At 41.9% G+C, this 23,853-nt stretch overlaps 2 protein-coding genes across 7 annotated transcripts in view; one reads left to right on the top strand and one right to left on the bottom strand.

Moving 5' to 3' along the window:
- LOC142742308 (E3 ubiquitin-protein ligase TRIM39-like) overlaps nt 1-7,501 on the bottom strand; it is a 32,014-nt gene extending 24,513 nt beyond the window's left edge. The window contains exon 1 of one of the 4 annotated variants that reach the window (XM_075851902.1): nt 7,385-7,501. The gene's annotated coding sequence lies outside the window, so the exon portion shown is untranslated. Of the gene's footprint in view, nt 1-7,207; nt 7,350-7,384 lie in introns of those variants that run through there. The other 3 variants (XM_075851901.1, XM_075851903.1, XM_075851904.1) reach the window with 3 other exon arrangements.
- GTF2H4 (general transcription factor IIH subunit 4) overlaps nt 7,473-23,853 on the top strand; it is a 32,530-nt gene continuing 16,149 nt past the window's right edge. The window contains exons 1-4 of one of the 3 annotated variants that reach the window (XM_075851907.1): nt 7,473-7,580; nt 8,446-8,565; nt 10,461-10,565; nt 22,002-22,133. In XM_075851907.1, the coding sequence (XP_075708022.1) occupies nt 8,447-8,565; nt 10,461-10,565; nt 22,002-22,133 (356 nt within the window). In that variant the 5' untranslated portion in view covers nt 7,473-7,580; nt 8,446. Of the gene's footprint in view, nt 7,600-8,445; nt 8,566-10,460; nt 10,566-22,001; nt 22,134-23,853 lie in introns of all 3 variants that reach the window. The other 2 variants (XM_075851906.1, XM_075851908.1) reach the window with 2 other exon arrangements.

Genomic DNA, 23,853 nt, shown 5'->3' with positions numbered 1-23,853 from the left:
CCCAATGATGGCCCAAATAACACATGGAGAGACACACCAGTCAAAAAACGGCAATGATGGACTTGGTAAACAAGGTGTGGTATGCCCCAGGGTTTAGTGTGATGGCCAGCAGTTTTACACAAGGATGCATGATCTGTGCAACACATAATATTGGAAGAACTGTAAAAGTACCACAGAAGCACACACCCAGACCTATATATCCGTTCCAGAGACTGCAGATAGACTATATTCAACTACCCAAAAGTCGGTACCTATGAGTATGTGCTTGTTTGTATTGATCTCTTTTCAGGATGGCCAGAAGCTTCTCCAGTCACCAAAGCTACAGCCGTAGCCACAGCAAAGAAACTGATCAACGAGGTGGTGTGCAGATATGGAGTTCCAGAGGTGATCGAGAGCGACAGAGGAACTCATTTTACGGGTGAAATCATGAACCATGTGTTGTCAGCTCTAGGCATAAGTCAAGCCCTATATACACCATACTATCCACAGAGCAGTGGGAAGGTTGAGAGACTAAATGGGACTCTCAAATTGAAAATCCAAAAAGCAATGGTAGAAAACGGGAAACCATGGACCGAGTGTCTACCATTAGCCTTGTTCTCAGTAAGATACACGCCCACAAAAAGAACAGGTCTCAGCCCATATGAGATCTTATTTGGGTCGGCTCCCAGATTAAGATGTTATTTTCCACAGGTGCTCCAAATGCAGTATGGTAGACTAACAGATTATGTATCAACCCTGAACAAACAATTGACCAAGGTGCATGCACAAGTCTTTGCTTCCATTCCAGATCCTGATTCAGTTGAAGGGACGCATAAGCTAGAACCAGCAGATTGGGTCGTTGTCAAAAGACACGTGAGGAAAAGTCTAGACCCAAGATTTGACGGACCATTTCAAGTCCTACTCGTTACAAGCACCTCAGTGAAGCTCGAAGGAAAGACAAGTTGGATTCACGCCAGTCATTGTAAAAAGGTTCTTCAGCCAGAAGAATGAAGATCTTTGCGGTTGTTGCGGCGGTTGTTGCGTGTGCTCTTATACAAAAAGGCAGAACTGCTACTCCTGTACACGTAATCAGTACAGAATCACTGGAACAGTTCAGGACAGGGTGGGCGAATGCCACAGTGATAGAAAGCAGGGTAACTACACCTGTAAGGCCAATGCCCCGTGTTATACTACAAATGTGACTACAACCGAAGGGACTTGGAAAAAAGGACCACATGGAGGGACTGTGTACCTTCACATAGACAAAACAGCCAACATTAGCATACAAGAAGAGACGCCGGGGCTGTTGTTTTGTTGTTATGAACCAGATTTACAGTATCTACAGAAATATACAACCAGTAAAAATAGAAATGAAATGATAAATAAGACTTATGAAAGATGCAACAAGGAGAGGCTCAACTCTACGATTGTAATAAAAGAAACTGATGGGATGATATTATGTATGAATAATAGCCAAATAAGAAATAGAATATATTTTGTATTCTTGATAACAATTTTAAGAGATAGTTTTAAGCCACATATAAGAGTCATGTTAGGCAATGGACAGACATTCTGCCCATAGGAAAGAGAAATGATACGTGGTTATTGTTACAGCCTGAGTATACTGAGTGTACACCTAGATGGTGTGCAGGAAGACTAATAGCATTTAATGTGAAAAATCCTACTCTATTATGCAAATTTATTGTTATGCCAATGGTAATGATTGATCCGGTGACATTATTAGGACAATATTGTATCCTGGAAATGAAAGGAACACACATAGATTCTCAAAATAAGACCAGGAATATAGATTTGTGCCAGTTAACAGAGCAAGGATATGTATGTAATGAACAGTCAGGGATATATGAACCCTGTCTAATGCAGCACCAGGATAATGTATGCGCACTCACTATAATCCCAGAAGCTAACCTACAGGTTTATATTGAAGTAGGTCCACAGCATGTATGCTTAATAACTAACAACAAGCAGACCCTTAGCCAGTTTAATCTCATAGGACCATTTTCAGGATGTCTATACAATGTGACGCATTTGACTTGGGGGAACCAAACTATAGTGTTCCTGCCTACTTTAGAAGAAATAATGTCCACTATATGGGTACCTGAACCTTTGCCCTATGGAAATTTTAGTTAGCCACTGGAAGAGTTAAAACAAGTGTTACAAAAGTCTAAAGACGTAAAGAAATTGATAGCAGCCCATAATGTAACTCTAAGTAAAGTGAAAGTATTGGCTACAATAGCAGCTAGGGAAGTAATAAATTTATCGTCAGCAATAAAAGATGCTAGTGCCCATCACTGGTATGACGTTTTTACAGGATTCTCACCTATAGCTACTAAAATATTACATGTGCTTTTCCAACCGTTGATTTGCTTAATGATATTATTTGTATTGCTTACATGTTTCAATTGTTATGCATTTTGCAAGATAAGGGAAGCATTCAATCAGAGGCCTATACATTATGATCAAAGAGTGTTGTGAGATTACCCCACCTACATACCTGTGTGAATCAAGTGAAGAAATGGATCGAAGCCTTGCTATCAGGAGATAGAAGTAGCATTGGAATTTAGGTGTTGGTAAAATCACAAAAGGAGGGATTGTGATGGTATAGAACAACCTATAATCAATGATATAAGTGTAATGTATGTACTACTTCAAGGTAGAAGGATAAACGAGTCTATATTTTGGGTATTATTGAAAGGTTATGGAATGTGATAATCTGCAGATGTTCTGCCGAAACTGGAAATTGCGAATTCATTATGTTATGAGGGTACTACCAGGAACTAGGGAGTCTGTTTACAGACTTTTTGGGTTCTGGGCGTACAGCCAAGATAGATATGGGTAGAACACCGGATTAAAAATTAGATGTAAGGAATAAGAACAATGTATGTAGAGATAAGAATAATGAGGAAAGAAACCACAAGAATGTATATGTGTCTGCACGTAATTATATGATATTTTTACTATATAAACTCTGTGTCTCTGCAAATAAAGTCAGAAGTATTTTTGCCTTGAGAAACGTCTCAGTGTGTCTTTGCTTCTCCGAGCTCGCACCCCCCCACCTGATTTGAACCTGCATGGAGATCAAGGCGTAAAGTGACCTCATTGCGATCACAGTTTCTATTACTTTGATACCTCTGGAGCTCTGCAAATGTGACATGGCACCCAAAACCAATCCAGCAAAATCTGGACTCCAAAGAACAAATAGTGCTCCTTTGCTTTTGAGCCCTCCCATGGGCCCAAACAGCAGTTTATCACCACAAATGGGGTATTGCCGCACTCAGGACAAATTGGGCAACAAAATGGAGTATTTTATTTCTTGTGAAAATAAGAATTTTTGAGCTAAAATGACATATTATTGGAAAAAATATATATTTTTTTCATTCCCAGCCCAATTCAAATAAGTTCTGTGAAGAAACTATTGGGTCTAAATGGTCACATTATCCATAAATGAATTCCTTGAGGGGGGTAGTTTCCAAAATGGGGTCACTTCTGGTGGGTTTCCATTGCTTTGATACCTCTGGGGCTCTGCAAATGTGACATGGCACCCGAAAACCAAACCAGCAAAATCTGCACTCCAAAGAACACATAGCGCTTCTTTCCTTCTGAGGCCTCCCATGAGCCCAAACGGCAGTTTATCACCACAAATGGGGTATTGCCACACTAAGGACAAATTGGGCAACAAAATTGAGTATTTTGTTCCCTGTGAAAATAAGAATTTTTCATAAAAAATTACATCTTATTGGAAAAAATTACATTTTTTTCATTTCACAGCCCAATTCAAATACGTGCTGTGAAAAAACTGTGTGGTCAAAATGGTAACAACAACCATAAATGAATTCCTTGAGGGGTGTAGTTTCCAAAATGGGGTCACTATTGGGGGTTTCCTACTGTTTTGGCACCTCAACACCTCTTCAAACCTGGCATGCTGCCTAAAATATACGCTAATAAAAAAGAGGCCTCAGAATGCACTAGGTGCTTCTTTGCTTCTAGGGCTTGTGTTCTATTCCACGAGCGCAGTAGAGCCACATGTGGGACATTTAAAAAAACTGCAGAATCTGGACAATAAATATTTAGTAGTGTTTCTCTGGTAAAACCTTCTGTGTTACAGAAAAAAAAATGAATAAAATTGAAATTCAGCAAGAAAAATGAAATTTGCAAATTTCACCTCCACTTTGCTTTAATTCCTGTGAAATGCCTGAAGGGTTAAAAAACTTTCTAAATGCTGTTTTGAATACTTTGAGGGGTGTTTTATCAGGGTTTCTAATACATAGGCCCCTCAAAGCCACTTCAGAACTCAAGAGGTACCTTAAAAAAAAAGGCTTTTGAAATTTTCTTAAAAATATGAGAAATTGCTGTTTATGTTATAAGCCTTGTAACGTCCAAGAAAAATAAAAGAATGTTCAAAAAACGATGCCAATCTAAAGTAGACATATGGGAAATGTGAACTAGTAACTATTTTGGGTGGTATAACCGTCTGTTTTACAAGCAGATGCATTTAAATTCTGAAAAATGCTATTTTTTCACAATTTTCTCTACATTTTGCAATTTTTCACCAATAAACACTGAATATATCGACCAAATTTTACCACGACCATGAAGCCCAATGTGTCACGAGAAAATCTCAGAATCGCTTGGGTAGGTTTAAGCATTCCGACGTTATTACCACATAAAGTGAAATATGTCAGATTTGAAAAATGGGCTCTGAGCCTGAAGGCCAAAACTAGGCTGCGTCCTTAAAGGGTTAAAAACTAGAGCTTATGGCAGACATGGGGCCTTTGTTATGCCCCCAGGCTGCCATAACAAGCTTTGTTACCAGCCCATCGTGCCGCGGGGGGTGGGTGCGATGGCTTGTTTGAGGGGGCGCCCCCCTGATTCTAACACTTTAAATGCCGCGGTTGCAACTGACCGCGGCATTTAAGGTGTTAAACCGGTGGAATCAAAGTGATCTTTGAGTCCGTCCGTTGCAGTGAGGTGTTGACTGCGTAACACAGCAGTCATCGGCTGTCTATTGCGCGAGCTCAGGTGTGAACTTCCCCTTAAGCCTTATCACGTACAGTTGCGTGATATTGCGTTAAGGGTTTAAAGGAATATATCTAGGGGTATAGTGAACATTTAGACCCCATGGGCTCTCTGCCCACATATGGTATGTCTCTCAATCGCGTCACAGGAATTCCCTGTGACGCGATCCAAGGGGCATCCCCCTTCTTACTTTCCTCTTGAATGCTGCAGTCCGCTTTGATCGCAGCATTCACGGGAATAACGGCGGAGATGAGAGGTTTCTCTGATCTCTGCCGTTATAAAGTGGGGCGGCGGCTGTGTAATACAGTCATTGCCCCGCTCCTGACAGGAAGTGCGTGCGCGGTCAGCATGAGGAGATGCGGCCGGCGCTGCACTAATGAGCGGCGGTTCAGGCACGGAGGACAGAACATGGGGGTGTTGTGCAGGGCGCCCGCCATGTTGTTTTCAGTGCCGCCGCTCATTAGAGCAGCGCTGGCCGCATCGTATCACCCTGACCCCGCGCACTTGTGGTCAGGACTCAGGAGCGGGGCAATGACTGTATCACACAGCCGCAGCCTCGCTCTCATACATTCATGTGTTACTATAGTTAGCTGCTCAGCTAAGTATCGAAATACATGAAATAACGGTATCGAAACAGTATCGAAGTTTCGATGCATCGTGCATCCCTAGTGCTGAGCCCGCTCCATACGCTGCGGGTGTCAGCTGTGTATTACAGCTGACACCCAGGACTAACGGACAGGAACAGCGTTCGTGCAGTTACAGAAGCCTGTAAAAATAACAATATACTGCAATACATTAGTATTGCAGCATATTGTACCAGCGATCCAATGATCGCTGGAGCAAGTCCCCTAAGGGGACTAATAAAATGTGTAGAAGAATTAAAGTTGTTAGTAGTGAGAAAGAAAAAAGTTTAAAGTTAAAAAAAAAAAAAAACTTTTCCCATTTTTTTCGTAAAAAAAATAAACAAAATTGGTATCGCTACGTCCGTAAAAGGCCGAACTTTTAAAATATACTATTATTTAACTCCCGTGAAATATGCTTTCTCTCTCTCCCATTGATGTCAATGGGAGGTCAGAGGCGTAAACGCCCAAAGATAGGGCTTGTCCCTTTTTTTTACCTCGAGAAAATTTTTCCGCTCGCGGGAAAAAACCGGCCCGCCTCCCATTGAAATCAATGGGAGGCATTTTCGGCCCTTTTTTGGCGCGTTTTGCGGTGCAGTTTCCACGTAAAAAAACTCAGTGTGAACTCCCCCTAACTTAGGCCCCATGCATACGAACGTGCTTTTGCGGCCGCAATTCCCCCTATGGGGCCATGCACACGACCGTGGTTTTCACGGGCTCATTGAAAATAATGACCGCGGCCATGTGCACGGCCCGCGATTTGCAGGCGGCTCGCGGCTGTCACTCCGTGGCCGGCCGTCCGGCTGACCCTGAAATCACGGCCGTGCACATGGCTACGGTCGTGCGCATGAGGCCTTAGAAACATACAAACTTTTCTTAAAGAGGCTCTGTCACCACATTATAAGTGCCCTATCTCCTACATAAGGAGATCGGCGCTATAATGTAGGTGACAGTAATGCTTTTTATTTAGAAAAACAATCTATTTTTACCACTTTATGAGCGATTGTTAGATTTATGCTAATGAGTTTCTTAATGCCCAAGTGGGCGTGTTTTTACTTTAGACCAAGTGGGCGTTGTACAGAGTGTATGACGCTGACCAATCAGCATCATGCACTCCTCTCCATTCATTTACACAGCACATAGCGATAGTTGAGTTACATTGCAGTAAAAGTTAAGAAACGTTGTGTGAGCAGCCGGGTTTCCATTCACTTCTATTGGAAGATGACGGAAAACAATTGCCATTCTGTACAAAATCATGTTATACATTAACTATTTATGACCCAATGCATTCTTGGGGACGCGGCCATCTAGCTAAAGCCATGGAAACAATACTCTCCACCATGCTTTTTTATTTCCATGCCCTGACAGTCTTCATGTAGTGTAATCATGTTTTATACGTCATCTCCTACCACGAAACCAACACATTTATATATTGTACTGTCTACTGCTGATCACTCATCGACAAGCAGTTACACTATAGTACAAGTCACAATCATAAACTATATGCCTGCAGTGTGGGATAGCAGCCAGACACACTAGTATATAGAATAGAGCAAGAAATGCATTGAAACCTATGGCTCTGCAGCTGTCGTAGAACTACAACTCCCAGGCTGTGAGCAGTTGCCTGAATATACCGTAAATTGTATTTTCCCAAAAGGCAAAGCAGAGCAGCGGCTGCAGACCACAGATATATACAACATTATTTATCTCCGATCTGTGACGCAGCGCAATATACAACTAAAACATACAAGGTCCAATACCTCCGCGCACAGCAATCCCGGGCAGGCGTGATCACGTGGAAGTCACGTGCTACGGTGGCGGTCATGTGACTTCTCTTTCGTACTGTAGCAGGGACCTCCTGATCGCGTGACATGCAAAAATCACGTGGGGCAGGATCTCGCGCTGGCTGCCGTTCGGTGGACTGCTGCTGTTCTCTTCTGTGGCGTGGGTGATGGGGTGTAATGTGAGGGGAGAAGTAGTGGTCCATCTGACGAAGTGGGACGATTCTATGGGGGAGGGAGTTGAATATGTCGGGTGGAGGAGGGGGACACGATTTTTTTTTTTACTGCACAAAGAGTGATCTACCTATGTTTGTTCATTGTAATGATGTACAGGTCCCTGGTCACTATTTCAGTTCACACCATATTTTGTCATTACGTCAAGCGTGTGTCATTCCCCCCAAAAGTGCAGACATATAGGGGGGATTTATTTATACTGGCGATTCTTGCAAGCGGTGTGCCAGTATCACTTAGTGCCAGGTCAGACCATAGAAAGAGACAAAACTGGCGAGAAGACATTGATAAATCCGCCCCATGCTGTACAGTACCTATAGACTATTGGCCACTCTTATGCCAAAAAAGTGACCTTTTGACATACACTGTGACTTGACAGGTTTACATAGGGATACTTTTTTTTTTCTTTTTTTTAAAGCAGTACTGAAAAGCGTAGGTTAAAAACAAAAACCTGTATACCTGAACTGTATTGCCACTAACATGGTGTGAACGTAGCCGAACCCGTATATAACAGTATTTTCTTTAGTGATGTCATTGGGTGTGATGTCAGGGAATATTTTTAAGTTAAATATATTGCCATTTGTCTGCTTTTTCATTTTCGTTTTTTTGCAAAAAAATAACCAAATAAAACCGCCACCTACCCCGTAAAGCCCCATTTTCAGTGTCTTGTGTATGTTCTGTTTGTCTGCAATGTTTGGCACCTGAAATGCCATAATCTGTAATATACATATAAAATATAAATCTTTTCATGTACTTTTAAACTAATTCTGTGATTCTTCATTCTATTGTATTCTCAGAATGAAGCTACAACGAGTGCACCTGAAGTGCAAGAATCTGCATGAATTTCTTCAAGAACTGAGCCCGGGAGTCCTTGATCGCCTGTACAATCATCCTGCTACATGTCTGGCTGTTTTTAGGTGAATTATAGAACATGAACATGGCATTACAGAGTTCTTACAGTCAGTAATGTCTGATGTTATTCGGGAGAATTACATATTTCTGTGTTTGCTAGGTATTAAATGACTCACTGGAAGGGATATAGAGCTGCTGTGGTTCTGGCGGTTTGGTTTTTTGCTTGAAAAAAAAAGTTTATTGAGCATTTAGTGAGAAAAATTACAGTAATTGACACTATAGTACTAGTGCGAAGAACACTTAGGCCTGTGCTAGACAACTATAGTTTCTTGACAGATCAATATCAGCAGCTCTTTAAACCAGGACACCTATAAGATGTTCATAAAGAGTTTTCTCGGTGTTATAAAATGAATGGCCTATCCTCAGGATAGACCATCAATATCTGATTGGTGGGGGTCCAGCTCTCAGCAACACCACCAATCAGCTCTTTAAGGGGGGCCACAGCACTCCGGGGAGCAGTGCATCCCCTTCCATTACACTGCTCCCTACCATACAACACTGTCCGGCTTGTAGCGGAGGAGCACAGTATTACAGCTTCGTCCCATTCACGGCCACTTCAAACTGCTGATGGACTGGGGTGCCAAGCGTTGGGCCCCCACTGATCAGATATTGATGGCCTACCCTGTGGATAGGTAATCAATTTTATCTCATCGAACAACCCCTTTAAAGGTGTTTTCCATGTTATGGGGGAACCAAAAATTATTATCAATGTACTCACTGCAGCATGTGAGTGCGCTCGCTAATATACATTCCGGTACACCGTCGCGCTGATTCTGAGATTTTCATAGATTTTTAAAGTGCTGCCGGGGGACCAGAAGTCTAGTTGCACAGTCTTCTTTGATGATGATACGACTCATCATCACGTGAGCGACCCTGCTTTACTACTTCTACTGCTTGCACATAGAATACAGTGGGGCCGGTCAAATGATGAAGAGTCTTATCCTCATCTTAGAAGGCTGTGTAACTAGACCATACCCCTGCAGCGCTATTAAAAATCTATGAAAATCTCAGAATCAGTGTCACTGAGGACCGGAATATATATTAGCGCGTATACTCTCATACAGCAGTGAGCACACTGCTAATAATTTTTGGTCCCCACGTAACCCATTTAAGTATCCTTAGAATAGACCACCAATGTTGTATCAGTGAATGGGACTGAACTCCAGTACCAGGCACTGCCGGCAATACCGGCGAAGCAGTGTGCCTGTGTAAGCAATGAAGGAGATGTGGCACTCGCTCAAGTGCTGTAACCCGTTTATTTTGATGATTGGTGGTTTGGGAGGGTACTCTGGTGTTTGGGGCTCTATAGTGGGAGATCTTAGTACTGGCTAGTTTAACCCCTAAAGGGGTATTCCCATGCCATTTATGGCATATCCACAGGATATGCCATAAATATCTGACAGATCCCACCTCTGGGACCCGCACCTCACCCCAGAATGGGGTACCCCTGTCCTTCCTGGTGAGCTGCTAGCTGCCTTATTCAGGCTTAGACCGAATTTAAATGGGACTGGGATTAAGAAACCAGCCGAGTTCGCTGTGCTACGTTATTTCCTTATCCCCCATAAAAGTGCATTGAAATGTGTGTTTCTGGCAATTTTGGGGGCGTTGCCAGGGGAAATTAAGCGTTCCAATGCCCCGCTATTTAGGATTCATCTGTTCGTAAGTATGTATGGGCTCAAGCCTATTAGGAACTCTAAACCACAATTGAGAAAAATATGATTATCAGGTAGCTTACGAACATATACCGAGGATTATTAGTCGAAGCCTGGAGATCTACTTCAGCATACCATAGAATTAACAGTAAACTGACATCAATTTATGTTATCTGTTTACACGGCTGTTGACTGATCGTATTCATATTCGTTTTAATTATTATAACCTTATGCATCTTCTATATCAGGGAACTTCCAGGTCTTGCCAAGAACTATGTGATGCGTATGCTGTTTCTTGAACAACCGTTGCCCCAAGCTGCTGTTGCTTTTTGGGTGAAAAAAGAAAATCACAAGTAAGAAATTCTACGATCTAATCTGACTATGTTTAATTCTCGTTTCAATAATTTTTATTGAGTTTTTACAGAAAATATGAACATACAAAATAAATGTAAATAGTCATAATTAGGTACAGGTCATATATCAGATAGTGACATGTTTTCTAGTTACAATATGAGCATAGCATGACCCTTGTTTGTAGCTTCTCGAAAATATACATGAATGGTAGTATAAACATAAACAGAAAAAAAGCAGAAGCCAGCGTTGCATATCTAGGTGATGTGAGAGAGAGAGCCCATACAATCCAACGGTTAGCTTATGTTTAATTCTCAAACTTAAAGCATACCTTACCTTTCAGATGACTTTTTATACTAAGCTGTCATGTGTGTTCATGAGAAATAACACTATATCTGGCCATTATGACTTGTAGTCTGCATTTTATTTAGCAGTTTTCTCCTCTGCAGGCTCTCTTTTTAAGGGTATGTTCACACGTAGCGTAAACACTGCAGAATTTACGACCAGATTTTCTGTGTGTGAATTCTGCAGTGTTTTTTCAAGAGAAATTGACATTCTGCCGATTGAGAATACACGCCGCAATTCAATTTCTGCCCTTTTCTGCGTGTGGATGAGAAATGTGACCATTTAAGAAAGATTTAAAAGAAGTCTATGTTCACATGTCCATTTGTGTTGCTAATTTTGCAAATAAAGCACAGCCAAGAGGCTCTGTCACCACATTATAAGTGCCCTATCTTCTACATAATGTGATCGGCGCTGTAATGTAGTTTAACCCCTTAACGCACCAGGACGCACCGGTACGTCCTGCATTGAAGTGCTTTAAGGCACAGGGACGTACCTGGCTAAAAACTGTCACCCTGTCAAATGACAAGGTGACAGAACTGTGCCGTCAACTGTTTGACAGTTGACCGGCACAGTAAGACGGCAGGGGACCATTCACAGCGGTCTCCTGCCGGCGATCGCTGTGATTGGTCAGTCAAAGCAGACTGACCAATCACAGCTCCATGACGTAAGGTATGTGATGGCGCTGGCTCAGCTTGAGCCAGCGCTATCACCGCCGGTAATCAGATGTCCGGCACCCCTCTGTAACGGCCAGGACCGGAGCTAGGCTCCGATCCGGCCGATTAACCCCTTCGATGCATCGATCAACGCGATCGATGCATCGAAGTGTCTTGTAGCCTGTCGGCAACCACGATGGTTGCCACGGGCGCGGGTGTCAGCTGTTTGTCACAGCTGACATCGTGCTCTAACGGCCAGGACCGGAGCTAGGCTCCGATCCGGCCGATTAACCCCTTAGATGCAGCTATCGCTGCATCTAAGTGATTAGACCGCACGCTATGGTTGCTAATGACAACCATCGGCACACGCGGGTGTTCCGATGGTTACTATGGCAACCATAGCCTAACAATCGCTTCCTAGTACGGAAGCCTATTAGGCCCCGCCGGTGAGGCGAAGCCTAATAGGCTTGCTGTCAGTGAATAGCTGACGGCTCTAATACACTGCACTATGTAGGTAGTGCAGTGTATTAGAATAGCGATCAGGGCTTCATGCCTTCAAGTTCCCTAGTGGGACACAAAAAAAAGGTAAAACAAGTTAATAAAAATATTGTAATAAAGTTAAAAAAAAATAAGTTTCATGAAAAAAATAAGTTGCAAAAAACACTAACAGCCTTTTTTCCTATAATAAGTCTTTTATTATAGGAAAAACAGAAAAACATAAAAAAAGTACACATATGTGGTATCACCACGTCTGTAACGACCCAAACTATAAAAATATCACGCTATTTTACCCGTACGGTGAACACCGTAAAAATTTTTAATAAAAAACGATTCCAGAATCGCTGTTTGTTAGTCTCTACCCCTCGCAAAACAGAATAAAAAAAGGGATCTAAAAGTTGCATGTACCCCAAAATGATACCATTAAAAACTGAAGCCCGTCCCGCAAAAAACAAGCCCTCCCGTAGCTTTTTTGACAGAAAAATAAAAAAGTTATGGCTCTCAGAATATGGTGACACAAAAAATAAATTTGAAACAAGTGATTTTATCGTGCAGACGCTGCAAAGCATAAGAGAAATGATATACATCTGGTATCACCGTAATCGTACCGACCCGCAGAATAAAGTAAAATTGTCATTAATAGCGCATGGTCGAACGCCGTAAAATTTTTTTTATAAAAAACATCAGAATTGCAGGTTTTTGGTCACCTTTCCTGCCAAAAAAATTAAATACAAAGTGATCAAAAAAATTGCATATACCCCAAAATGGTACCAATGAAAAGTACAGATTGTCCCGCAACAAATAAGCCCTCACACGGCTCCGGGGGAGAAAAAATAAAAAGTTCTGGCTCTCAGAATATGGCGATGCAAAATGTGCAGTGTTCCAAAAGCGGATAAGATCGGCGCCATTTATCAGTGCGACACCGGCCACATATCTGCGGATTATTATTTATTTACCGCATTATTATACCCTCTTATTATGCCCTGATGTTCTCCACACAGATTACATTATAAACTGAAATACCAGCAAAACCCCAAACAGAACTACTACTAAGCAAAATCCACGCTCCAAAAGCCAAATGGCGCCTCTCCCTACTGAGCCCCACAGCGTGCCCAACGGGCAGTTTACGTCCACATATATGGCATCGCCATACCCGGTAGAACCCGCTTAACAGTTTGAGGTATTTGTCTTCAGTGGCATGAACTGGGCACAAAATATTTTGCACTAAAATGGCATATACCTGTGGAAATTTGCAATTTTCACTTTGCACCATCCACTGAGCATTCATTTATTATAGAAAAAAAAGACCCTGTGTGGTCAAAATGCTCACTACACCCGTTAATAAAATGCCTTCAGGGGTGCAGTTTCCAAAATGGGGGTCACTACTTGGGGGTTTGTTTTACTATTTGACCTCAGAGCCCTGCCGTTGTGGGCTAATGCTGCGAAAATCACCAAAATAGGTCTCACATGCGCCTTTCACGCCTAAGCCCTGTCATATATCCAGGCAAATGATAAATGCCTTGAGGGGTGTAGTTTACAAAATGGGGTCACTTCTCAGGGTTTTACACTCTACTCTGGTACCTAAGGGAGCTCTGCGAATGCGACATGGCGCCCATACACCAGTCCAGCAAAATCGGTGCTCTAAAAGCCACATGAAAAAACAACAAATGCCAGAGGCAAAAAAGCCCTGTTTCCCAGCTACCATAGAAATTGTTAAATTATATAAACTAATCTTATCTTTATTATGCTATTTCAGCAAGCAACAGACGGACAGACAGACAGACCAACATAAATGTTTAAAATTCTCTATGGAAGGATCGGGTCAGCAATCATTAATAGTTGTGTCAGTGAACACATGTATTTGCCGTCTATATCCTATAGACCGGCAGAGTCTGGAGAGCGTGGTTTGTACCAATGGACTCCTAAACACTTAAATTGTTAGATTGCTAAACCCTAGTATCCGGCATGTATTAAAATTGAAAGGAGAGCCCCCCCGACATGTTTCGCTACGAATGTAGCGTCCTCAGGGGTTCACGGGGCTACTGACGGCGCGCCGAAAAGTTCTGACTGTTATGGGAATCCTCAGTGACGTACTAGGGGGTGTGTGTGCGAGTCTAGCCAATAGTAGTAGGGGTGGGCGGGAAGCTCCGACCCCAGTTTGAGTGACAGATGAGACTGCCAATGAGATAGTAAGGGGCCCGGGCAGCTGGGCAGGAATGCTCACGCATGCGCTCTAGGGCACAATCAATACTCGCGAGTGGTCCCGAGTATAAGTATTGATTGTGCCCTAGAGCGCATGCGTGAGCATTCCTGCTCAGCTGCCCGGGCCTCTTACTGTCTCATTGGCAGTCTCATCTGTCACTCAAACTGGGGTCGGAGCTTCCCGCCCACCCCTACTACTATTGGCTAGACTCGCACACACACCCCCTAGTACGTCACTGAGGATTCCCATAACAGTCAGAACTTTTCGGCGCCCCGTGAACCCCTGAGGACGCTACATTCGTAGCGAAACATGTCGGGGGGGCTCTCCTTTCAATTTTAATACATGCCGGATACTAGGGTTTAGCAATCTAACAATCTAACAATTTAAGTGTTTAGGAGTCCATTGGTACAAACCACGCTCTCCAGACTCTGCCGGTCTATAGGATATAGACGGCAAATACATGTGTTCACTGACACAACTATTAATGATTGCTGACCCGATCCTTCCATAGAGAATTTTAAACATTTATGTTGGTCTGTCTGTCTGTCCGTCTGTTGATTGCTGAAATAGCATAATAAAAATAAGATTAGTTTATATAATTTAACAATTTCTATGGTAGCTGGGAAACAGGGCTTTTTTGCCTCTGGCATTTGTTGTTTTTTCATTGTTGTATTTGGCCTGCCAGTTACCAAGGGTCCAACCTCATTTTCTTGCTAAAAGCCACATGGCACTCCTTCCATTTTGAGCTCTGCCATGTGCCCAAACAGCAGTTTAGGGCTACACATGGGGTATTGCCGTACTCGGGAGAAATTGGGTAACAAATTATGTGTGTTTTTTTCTAATATTACCCCTTGTGGAAAAAAAATTGGGTGCAAAACTACATATTTTTGGGGAAAAAAATTTAATTTTTCATTTTTCACTGCCTTATTCTAATACAATCTATGAAACACCTGTGGGATCAAAATGCTCAGTACACCCCTAGATGATTACCCTGAGGGGTATAGTTTCCAAAATGGAGTCACATCTCAGGGGTTTCTACTGTACGGGTACCTCAGGGGCTCTGCAAATGCGACATGGCGCCCAAAAAACAATCAACCAAAATCTACTTGCCAAGTAGCACTCCTGCCATTCTGAGCCCTGTGGTGTGTCCAAGCAGCAGTTTATGACCACATGTGGGGTATTACCGTACTCGGGAGAAATTGGTTTACAATTGTTGGGGCGCTTTTTCTCCTTTATTCCTTGTGAAAATGAAAAAAATTAAACATTTTAGTGGAAAGAATGTAGATTTTCATTTTCACTGCATAATTCCAATAATTCAGCAAAAAAACTGTGGGGTCAAAATGCTCACTATACCGCTAGATAAATTCCACGAGGGGTATAGTTTCCCAAATGGGGTAACTTTTGCCGAGTTTGCACTATTTTGGCCCCTCAGTGGCTTTGCAAATGCGACATGGGGCCGCAAACCATTCCAGCAAAACCCAAGCACCAAAAGTCAAATGGCGCTCCGTCCTTTCTAACTTCCGCCATGTGTCCAAACAGCAGTTTATTACCACATATGGGGTATTGCTGTGCTCAGAAGAGTTTGCTTTACAAATATTGGGTTGTTTTTTTTTCCTTTATCTATTGTAAAAATGAAAAAATCTGAGCTAAAACGACATTTTATTAGAAAAAAATTTAGATTTTCAATTTAACTGCATAATTCCCATAAGTTCAGCAAAAACCGTGTAGGGTCAAAATGCTAACTATACCCCTAGAAAAATTCCTTGAGGGGTGTAGTTTCCAAAATGGGGTCACTTTTGGGGAGTTTCCACTGTTATGGTCCCTCCAGGGCTTTGCAAACACGACATGGCACCGAAAACCAATGCAGCAAAATCTGCGCTCCAAAATCCAAATGGCCCTCGTTCCCTTCTGAGCCCTGCCGTGGGTCCAAACAGCAGTTTATTACCACATATGGGGTATTGCCGTAATCGGGAGACATTGCTTAACAAATGTTGGGGTGCTTTTTCTCCTTTATTCCTTGTAAAATCTAAAACATCGTATGTTTTTTCAGAAAAAAAGTAGATTTTCATTTTCACAGACCAGTTCCAATAAATTTAGCAAAAAACCTGTGGGCTAAAAATGCTAACTATACCTCTTGAAAAATTCCTTGAGGTGTGTAGTTTCCAAAATGGGGTCACTTTTGGGGGGTTTCCACTGTTTTAGCACCACAAGACCTCTTCAAACCTGACATGGTGCCTAAAATATATTCTAATAAAATAGAGGCCCCAAAATCCACTAGGTGCTCCTTTGCTTCTGAGGCCGGTATTTCAGTCCATTACCACACTAGCGCCACATGTGGGATATTTCTAAAAATTGCAGAATCTGGGCAATAAATATTGAGTTGCATTTCTTGGGTAAAACCTTCTGTGTTACAGAAAAAACTGTATTACAAATGAATTTAGTAAAAAAAAATTGAAATTTGTAAATTTCACCTCTACTTTGCTTTATTTCCTGTGAAATGCCTAAAGGGTTAAAAAAAATTCTGAATGTGGTTTTGAATACGTTGAGGGGTGCAGTTTTTAAAATGGGGTGTTTTATAGGGGGTTTCTAATATATAAGGCCCTCAAAGCCACTTCAAAACTGAACTGGTCCCTGAAAAAATAGCCTTTTGAAATTTTCTTGAAAATGTGAGAAATTGCAGCTAAAGTTCTAAGCCTTGTAACGTCCTAGAAAAATAAAAGCACGTTCAAAAAACGATGCACACATAAAGTAGACATATGGGAAATGTTAACTAGTAAATATTTTGTGTGGTATTACAATCTGTTTCACAAGCAGATACATTACAATTTAGAAAAATGCAGATTTTTGCAAATTTTCTCTAAATTTTGGTGTTTTTTACAAATAAATATTGAATTTAACGACGAAATTTTTTCAGTATCATAGAGTACAATATGTCACGAGAAAACAATCTCAGAATCGCTTGGATAGGCAAAAGCATTCCGGAGTTATTACCACATAAAGTGACACGTCAGATTTGCAAAAATCGGCTGTGTCCTGAAGGCCAAAACAGGCTGTGTCCTTAAGGGGTTAAAGCAGTTTTTTTTTATTTAGAAAACAATCATTTTTGACGGAGTTGCGACCTATTTTAGCTTTATTCTAATGAGTTTCTTAATGCCCAACTGGGCGTGTTTTACTTTTTGACCCAGTGGGCGTTGTGGAGAGAAGTGTATGACGCTGACCAATCAGCGACCAATCAGCGTCATACACTTCTCCCCATTCATTTATTCTGCACATAGTGTTCTAGCTAGATCACTATGTGCAGCCACATACACACACACTAACGTTACTCAAGTGTCCTGACAATGAATGGACATTACCTCTAGCCAGGACGAGATGTGTATTCAGAATCCTGACACTTAGCTAACGTTTGTGGTTGATTTACAGCACAGCAGGCGTAGTCTCGCTGTAAATGACCGTTTACAGCGTAATCTCGTAAATCAACCACAAATGTTAGCGAAGTGTCAGGATTCTGAATACACATCCCGTTCTGGCTGTTGGTAATGTCTATTCATTGTCAGGACACTTGAGTAACGTTAGTCACCTGTGGTAAATTCATTTGATTGGACATGATTTGGAAAGACACACCCCTGTCTATATAAGGTCTCACAACTGACAATGCATATCAGAGCAAAAACCAAGCTATGAGGAAAGAACTGCCTGTAGAGCTCAGATCTGGAGAAGGGTACCCAAAAAAATTTCTGCTGCACTGAAAGTCCCCAAGAGCACAGTGGCCTCCATAATTCTTAAATGGAAGAAATTTTGAACAACCGGGACTCTTCCAAGAGCTGGCCGCCCCATCAAACTAAGTAATCGGGAGAGAAGGGCCTTGGTGAGAGAGGTGACCAAGAACCTAATGGTCACTCTGACTGAACCCCAAAGATCCTGTGTGCAGATAGGAGAAACTTCCAGAAGGTCAACCATCGCTGGAGCACTCCACCAATCTGGGCTTTATGGATGGCAGTGGCCAGAAAGAAGCTTCTCAGTAAAAGACACATGAAATCCCGCCTGGAGTTTGCAAAAAAAAGCACCTAAAGGACTCTCGGACTGAGAAACAAGATTCTGTGGTCGGATTAAACCAAGCTTGAACTATTTGGCTTCAATTCTAAGCATCATGTCTGGTGGAAACCAGGCACTGCTCATCACCTGCCCAGTACCATCCCTACAGTGAAGCATGGTGGTGGCAGCATCATGCTGAGGGGGTGTTTTTCAGTGGCTGGGACATGGAGTCTGGTCAGGGTTGAGGGAAAGATGAATGGAGCAAAGTGCAGAGATATTCTTTATGACAATCTGATCCAGAGTGCTCTGGACCTCAGAATAGGCCGAAGGTTCACCTTCCAACAATACAATGACCCTAAACACACAGCCAAGACAACACAAGAGTGGCTTAGGGACAACACTGTGAATGTCCTTGAGCGGCCCAGCCAGAGCCCTGACTTGAACCCAATCTAACGTGTCTGGGGAGACCTGATAATGGCTGTACACCGATGGTCCCCACCCAACCTGACAGAGCTTGAGAGGATCTGCAGAGAAGAATGGCAGAAAATCCCTAAATCCAGGTGTGCAAACCTTGTGGCATCATAACCAAGAGGACTGGAGGCCGTTATCACTGCCAAAGGTGCTTCAGCTAAGCACTGAGTAAAGGGTCAGAATACTTATGTCAATGCAATATTTTATTTTTTCCTTTTCAATAAATTAGCAAAGATTACTAGCATTCTGTTTTCACTTTGTCATTATGGGGTATTGAGTGCAGAATGATGGGGAAAAAAACGTTAATTTATTTTTATTTTAACACAAGGCCTCAACATAACAATGAAAAACATGTGAAAGGGTCTGAAGACTTTCCGAATGCGTTGTATATAGTTACATAGTATAGTTGAAAAAGACACATGTCCATCAAGTTCAACCAAGGGATGGGAAACATTTCTACACATAGGAGCTAATATTTTTTAGTTCTAGGAAATTATCTAAGCCTTTTTTATAGCCATCTACTGTCCCTGCTGTGACAGCTCCTGTGGTGACTATTCCATAGATTCACAGTAAAGAAGGCTTGTCGCCTCTGCAGATTGAACCTTTTTTTTTCTCCAGACAGAGAAAAGATATAACTAATTTTCTATGGGTAGAGAACCTTCGGGAAGCCAGCATAAGATAACATGGTAACAGATAATCTACTACAATAGCGTTGTATTTTAATCAGAGGAATTTCCAATTCGTTATATCTGCTCCTGCTTTGGGTCTTGTACAATTCCACATCATATTGCAGTTCTGTGCTACAAAATTGCCGGATGACTAGAATTTCTGAGTTATCGAACTCCCGTATTAAATGGATTTCCTTGTACATTGTAACAGTGTACATATTATATCCATGTATTTTTTATATGACCGGCTTAGTTAGTATCTTATTCATGTTGCATTTTAATTATCTTTGTCAATGAGTATGGATTGTGTGTGGGTGTCTGCCATGAGAATGATTTCCCCCAAAAATCCTTTTATTCAAAAAACATACAATTCGGCTCGATCACCTTCACAATACCTCCCCTGGGACGGAGCACAATGATTCCAGTGACACTGCCATTCTTCGTAGCAGTCCTGGATGTCTTCATGTCAGAAGTTTTTCAAAGCCCTTGTCGTGGCTGACTGGGCGTTTTCAACAGTGCCAAAATTTTGTCCTTTTAGGTGAGTTTTGATTTTGGGGAACAAAAAAAAGTCACAAGGTGCCAAGTCAGGGCTATAAGGAACATTTTCATTGGTTCTTGACTTTGAAGGTCACCCTGAGCACTGTTCATCCTCAACGGCTTCCCTTCCATTCTTGAATGCCTTGTGCCATCTGAAAACTTGGGCTGACGACAAAGCAGCTGCCCCATACGATGTCTTCAGCATCTGTAATGTTTCTGAAGCTGTTTTTCAAAGTTTTGCGTAAAACTGCTCCTCTGCGTTTTGGTTCGTGAGGAGAGGGAAAAAATAAGGGTGCGCTTTTGTAAAGTACCGATGCTTCGAAACACTCGGGCTCAACTGAGGATGATCCGGCTAGGGTTGTCAGGATACCAGAATTTGGACTTCGATACCGATACTTTATGTAGTATAGCGATTCTCGATACCAAAACGATACTTTGCCAACAATAATAAAAAAAAGTCCTTCCATTTTCTAATGTGAGGCACGTGCTGTGATGAATTCTGAAACTCCACGTGCCGCACATTAATAGTAGTTAACCCCATCATGTTTCTCAGTCATAATGGACAACATTGGGTTAATGTGTGAGATACATGATGGGGTTAATTACTATTAATGTGAGGCACATGGAGGTACTAAATTCATAACACCTCGTGCCTCACATACCTGTATGCCCTAACAGTAAATATGGTCAGACAGTTCTGGGGTCCTTCAATGGACTCTGGGCTGTCTGCCCATATATGGCATGTCCCTCGATCGCGTCTCAGATTCCCTGTGATGCGATGAAATAGGTATTCTCCCATCTCATTTAAACACTTGAATACTGTGGTGAGTTTTGATTGCAGAATTCAAGGGAATAGCGGTGGTGATTAGAGCAGGCTGCGGCTGTGTAATACAGCCATTGACCCGCTCCTGACAACAAGTGTGTGCGCGCGCGGTCAGCATAATGTGATGCGGCAGGTGCTACACTGAGCGGCGGCACTGCCACAGAAGACCGAACATTGGGGTATTTAGCATTGCGCCCGCCATGTTCTTTGTCTTCAGAGAACTATACTGACCACGTGCACATACTTGTTGTCCGGAGTGGAGTAATGCCAGTATTACACAGCCGCATCCCCGCTCTGACTAAATTCATGTGTTGCAATACTAAGCTGTGCGGCCGCACAGCTTAGTATCGAAATACAGGAATTAACGCTATTGAACCGTTTGGTGCACGGCATCGAAATAGTATCAATATTTCGATGCATCGTGCAACCCTAGGTCCGGCCGTATACTTGATACTCCCGCAACAACCTCCATCTCCTCGTGGGCTGCGTAAAAAATCATTCTGATTACTTTTGGTATGCACCTTGTATATTATTATTCTTAATTAATTTTTTTTTTTTCAATGCGGCAGTTTTCTGGCAAATAGCCAAGTAAACTGCTGCTTATTGCCACTAAACCCAAACCTATTTGTAGTATGATGGTAAAGGCTATTCTCCTCTAATAATGTTATGGCATATCACTAGGATATTCCAAAATATTACGATCGTTGAGCGCCAAAGGGACCAGTGTATCTTCGGCTTATTCCCTGTACAGTGGAGTTCCTGAGCAACCGATGTATTCACAGCTGTCTTATGTTTCCTTGCATAGGGTGGTTGGAAGTATTTCTGTGAAGGAGCAGCAGCACCTCTTTATTCAGAGAATTGGTGGGGTTGCCGACAGTTGGACCACCGCTGATTTGTAATTGATGGCATATCTTACAACAATCCCATCACTTATTGTAGGAGTGAAACCCATTTGATCGTTTTTTAAAATAAAAAACACTGCTGTAATCTACATTACAGCGCCAATCACATTATGTAGAAGATAGGCCACTTATAATGGGGTGACAGACCCTCTTTAATGAATGAAAATCTTGCTGGTGTTTACTATACTCAAACAGGAAATACAGATATTATTTGACAGTTTTTCAGAAGATGTATATTGACTGATCATCAGAATATTTACCTTCCAGTGATGATTAATGGCGTTTTGTCCTTAAATTCACTAGGGAACATGAAGAGAACACGCAGATTCTGTCTGGACTGCGGCTGTGGCACACACAACAGCTCCCTGGGGGGCTGCAGGGACTGATTCTAAATCCGATTTTCAGAGAAAATCTGAAAATTGCTCTGCTAGGCGGGTAAGAACAAGTAAATTTGTTTAATTTTCTCCAATTAAAGAGGTATTCTCTTTTACACAAATGTTATTTTTTATATCATTTATAATCTGTATCTTCTGCAGCATAGAAAGTGATTGCTGATACACTTTATCAATGCAGCAACGGTTGGTATTTGTGGACCTGTACACATAAAACTAGAGTCAGATTACTGTTGTGCAGCTGTATTGCCTGGCTTGTGCTATTTCAGCATCAATATGTTCAGCCAATTAATATCAAGAGTAGTTAAACGGGCTGTATCATTATAGACATTGGTGGTACCTACCAGGATATAATGGCTGTTTGGAAAAAGACGAGCGGAAACTAAGTGGCATGGCGCTTTCTTAGCGCCACTTTGTTCTATCGATCGGCAGTGGTCACAGTGGTTTGACCCCTTTTGATTGGACATTGGCGACATATCCAAGCGATTTGACACAAATGTCTATAATGATACAACACTTTCAAATGGTGTGGAGACTTTTGTTTGCATCACAACATTATGTAGCCAGGGATGCAACCTAAGTGGTTTCAGAGATTCCTCCACAATTCTATCCCTTCATTGGCGGACATGTATAATACATAGGGCTGGGCAAATAATCGGAAAAAAAAAGAAATTCAGAGCAGATACAGTTGAATCCAATAGTAGAGCAGTGGGTCGTAAAGTCCCTGCTCTACCATTCACTATGTATCGCCGGACGTGAGGCAGTGACATCGCGCCTGTCTGCGCCGAGACCAGAGGAGCAGAGGGATCTCCTCCAGTCGTTTTTGGAACGGGGTTAGGGGAGTATGTATTTTACTATTTTTATCAGGCACTATTGGGGTTGCGTGGGGGCAGCTATGGGGGACTTTATACTGTGTGGAGGGCAGTTATGGGGGCAGTATACTGTGTGGGGCTCATCAAAAAGGGGTGTGGTCTAAATAATCATTCATTAATCGTAATTGATGCCGCATGTTCAATTAATCGTGATTTTGATTTAGGTCATAATCGCCCAGCTCTAATAAGACGACATATTTAGAGACAGACTTTGATTGCTGAACCAAGATAAGTGGGTTCAAATGTAACATCAACATCATCCATTGTCTTTTTTTTAGATCTCAAAGTCAGCCATGACAATCAGGATTTTTTTTTAAGCACAGAACTATTTTAACCCCTTAATGACCGGGCCTGAAAAGACCTTACTGACCAGCTAAATTTTTCTGTTTTTGCCTCCCTGCGTTTCAGCAGCCATAACTTTTTTATTTTTTCATTGACGTGGCTGTATGAGGCCTTGTTTTATGCGAGAGAAATAGTATTTTATTTTTCCCACAGTTTGGGGGTAAAAAATTTTTTTTTTACGCCGGGAATATAGGAAAAAGCGATTCTCGGAATAGTTTTTTTTGTTTATTTTTTATCCCTTTCACATTTCACGCTAAATAACCCATTCGATTAATTCTTCAGGTTATTACGGTCGTGTAGATACCTAATATGGGTAGGTTTTTTGTTTTTATTTAGTGTAGGGGCAATAAAATGTATTTAATGCAAAATAAAGACTCTTTTTGGCACTTTTTTTATTTATTTATTTGTTTTGTTACTTTTTTTTTTTTTAATCCCATCAAGGGATAACTTTATTTGTAACTTTTTTTTTTTTTACTTGTAATGTATTAGCATACTTCTGTACGCTAATACATTACACTGTGTCACTACGACACAGGCTGCTGATCGGGC

Source organism: Rhinoderma darwinii, chromosome 2 (genome assembly GCF_050947455.1).
Source record: "Rhinoderma darwinii isolate aRhiDar2 chromosome 2, aRhiDar2.hap1, whole genome shotgun sequence".
NCBI classification, from domain to species: domain Eukaryota; kingdom Metazoa; phylum Chordata; class Amphibia; order Anura; family Rhinodermatidae; genus Rhinoderma; species Rhinoderma darwinii.
Note: the sequence above shows the minus strand (reverse complement) of the source record. Positions and strands in the feature narration are given on the sequence as shown.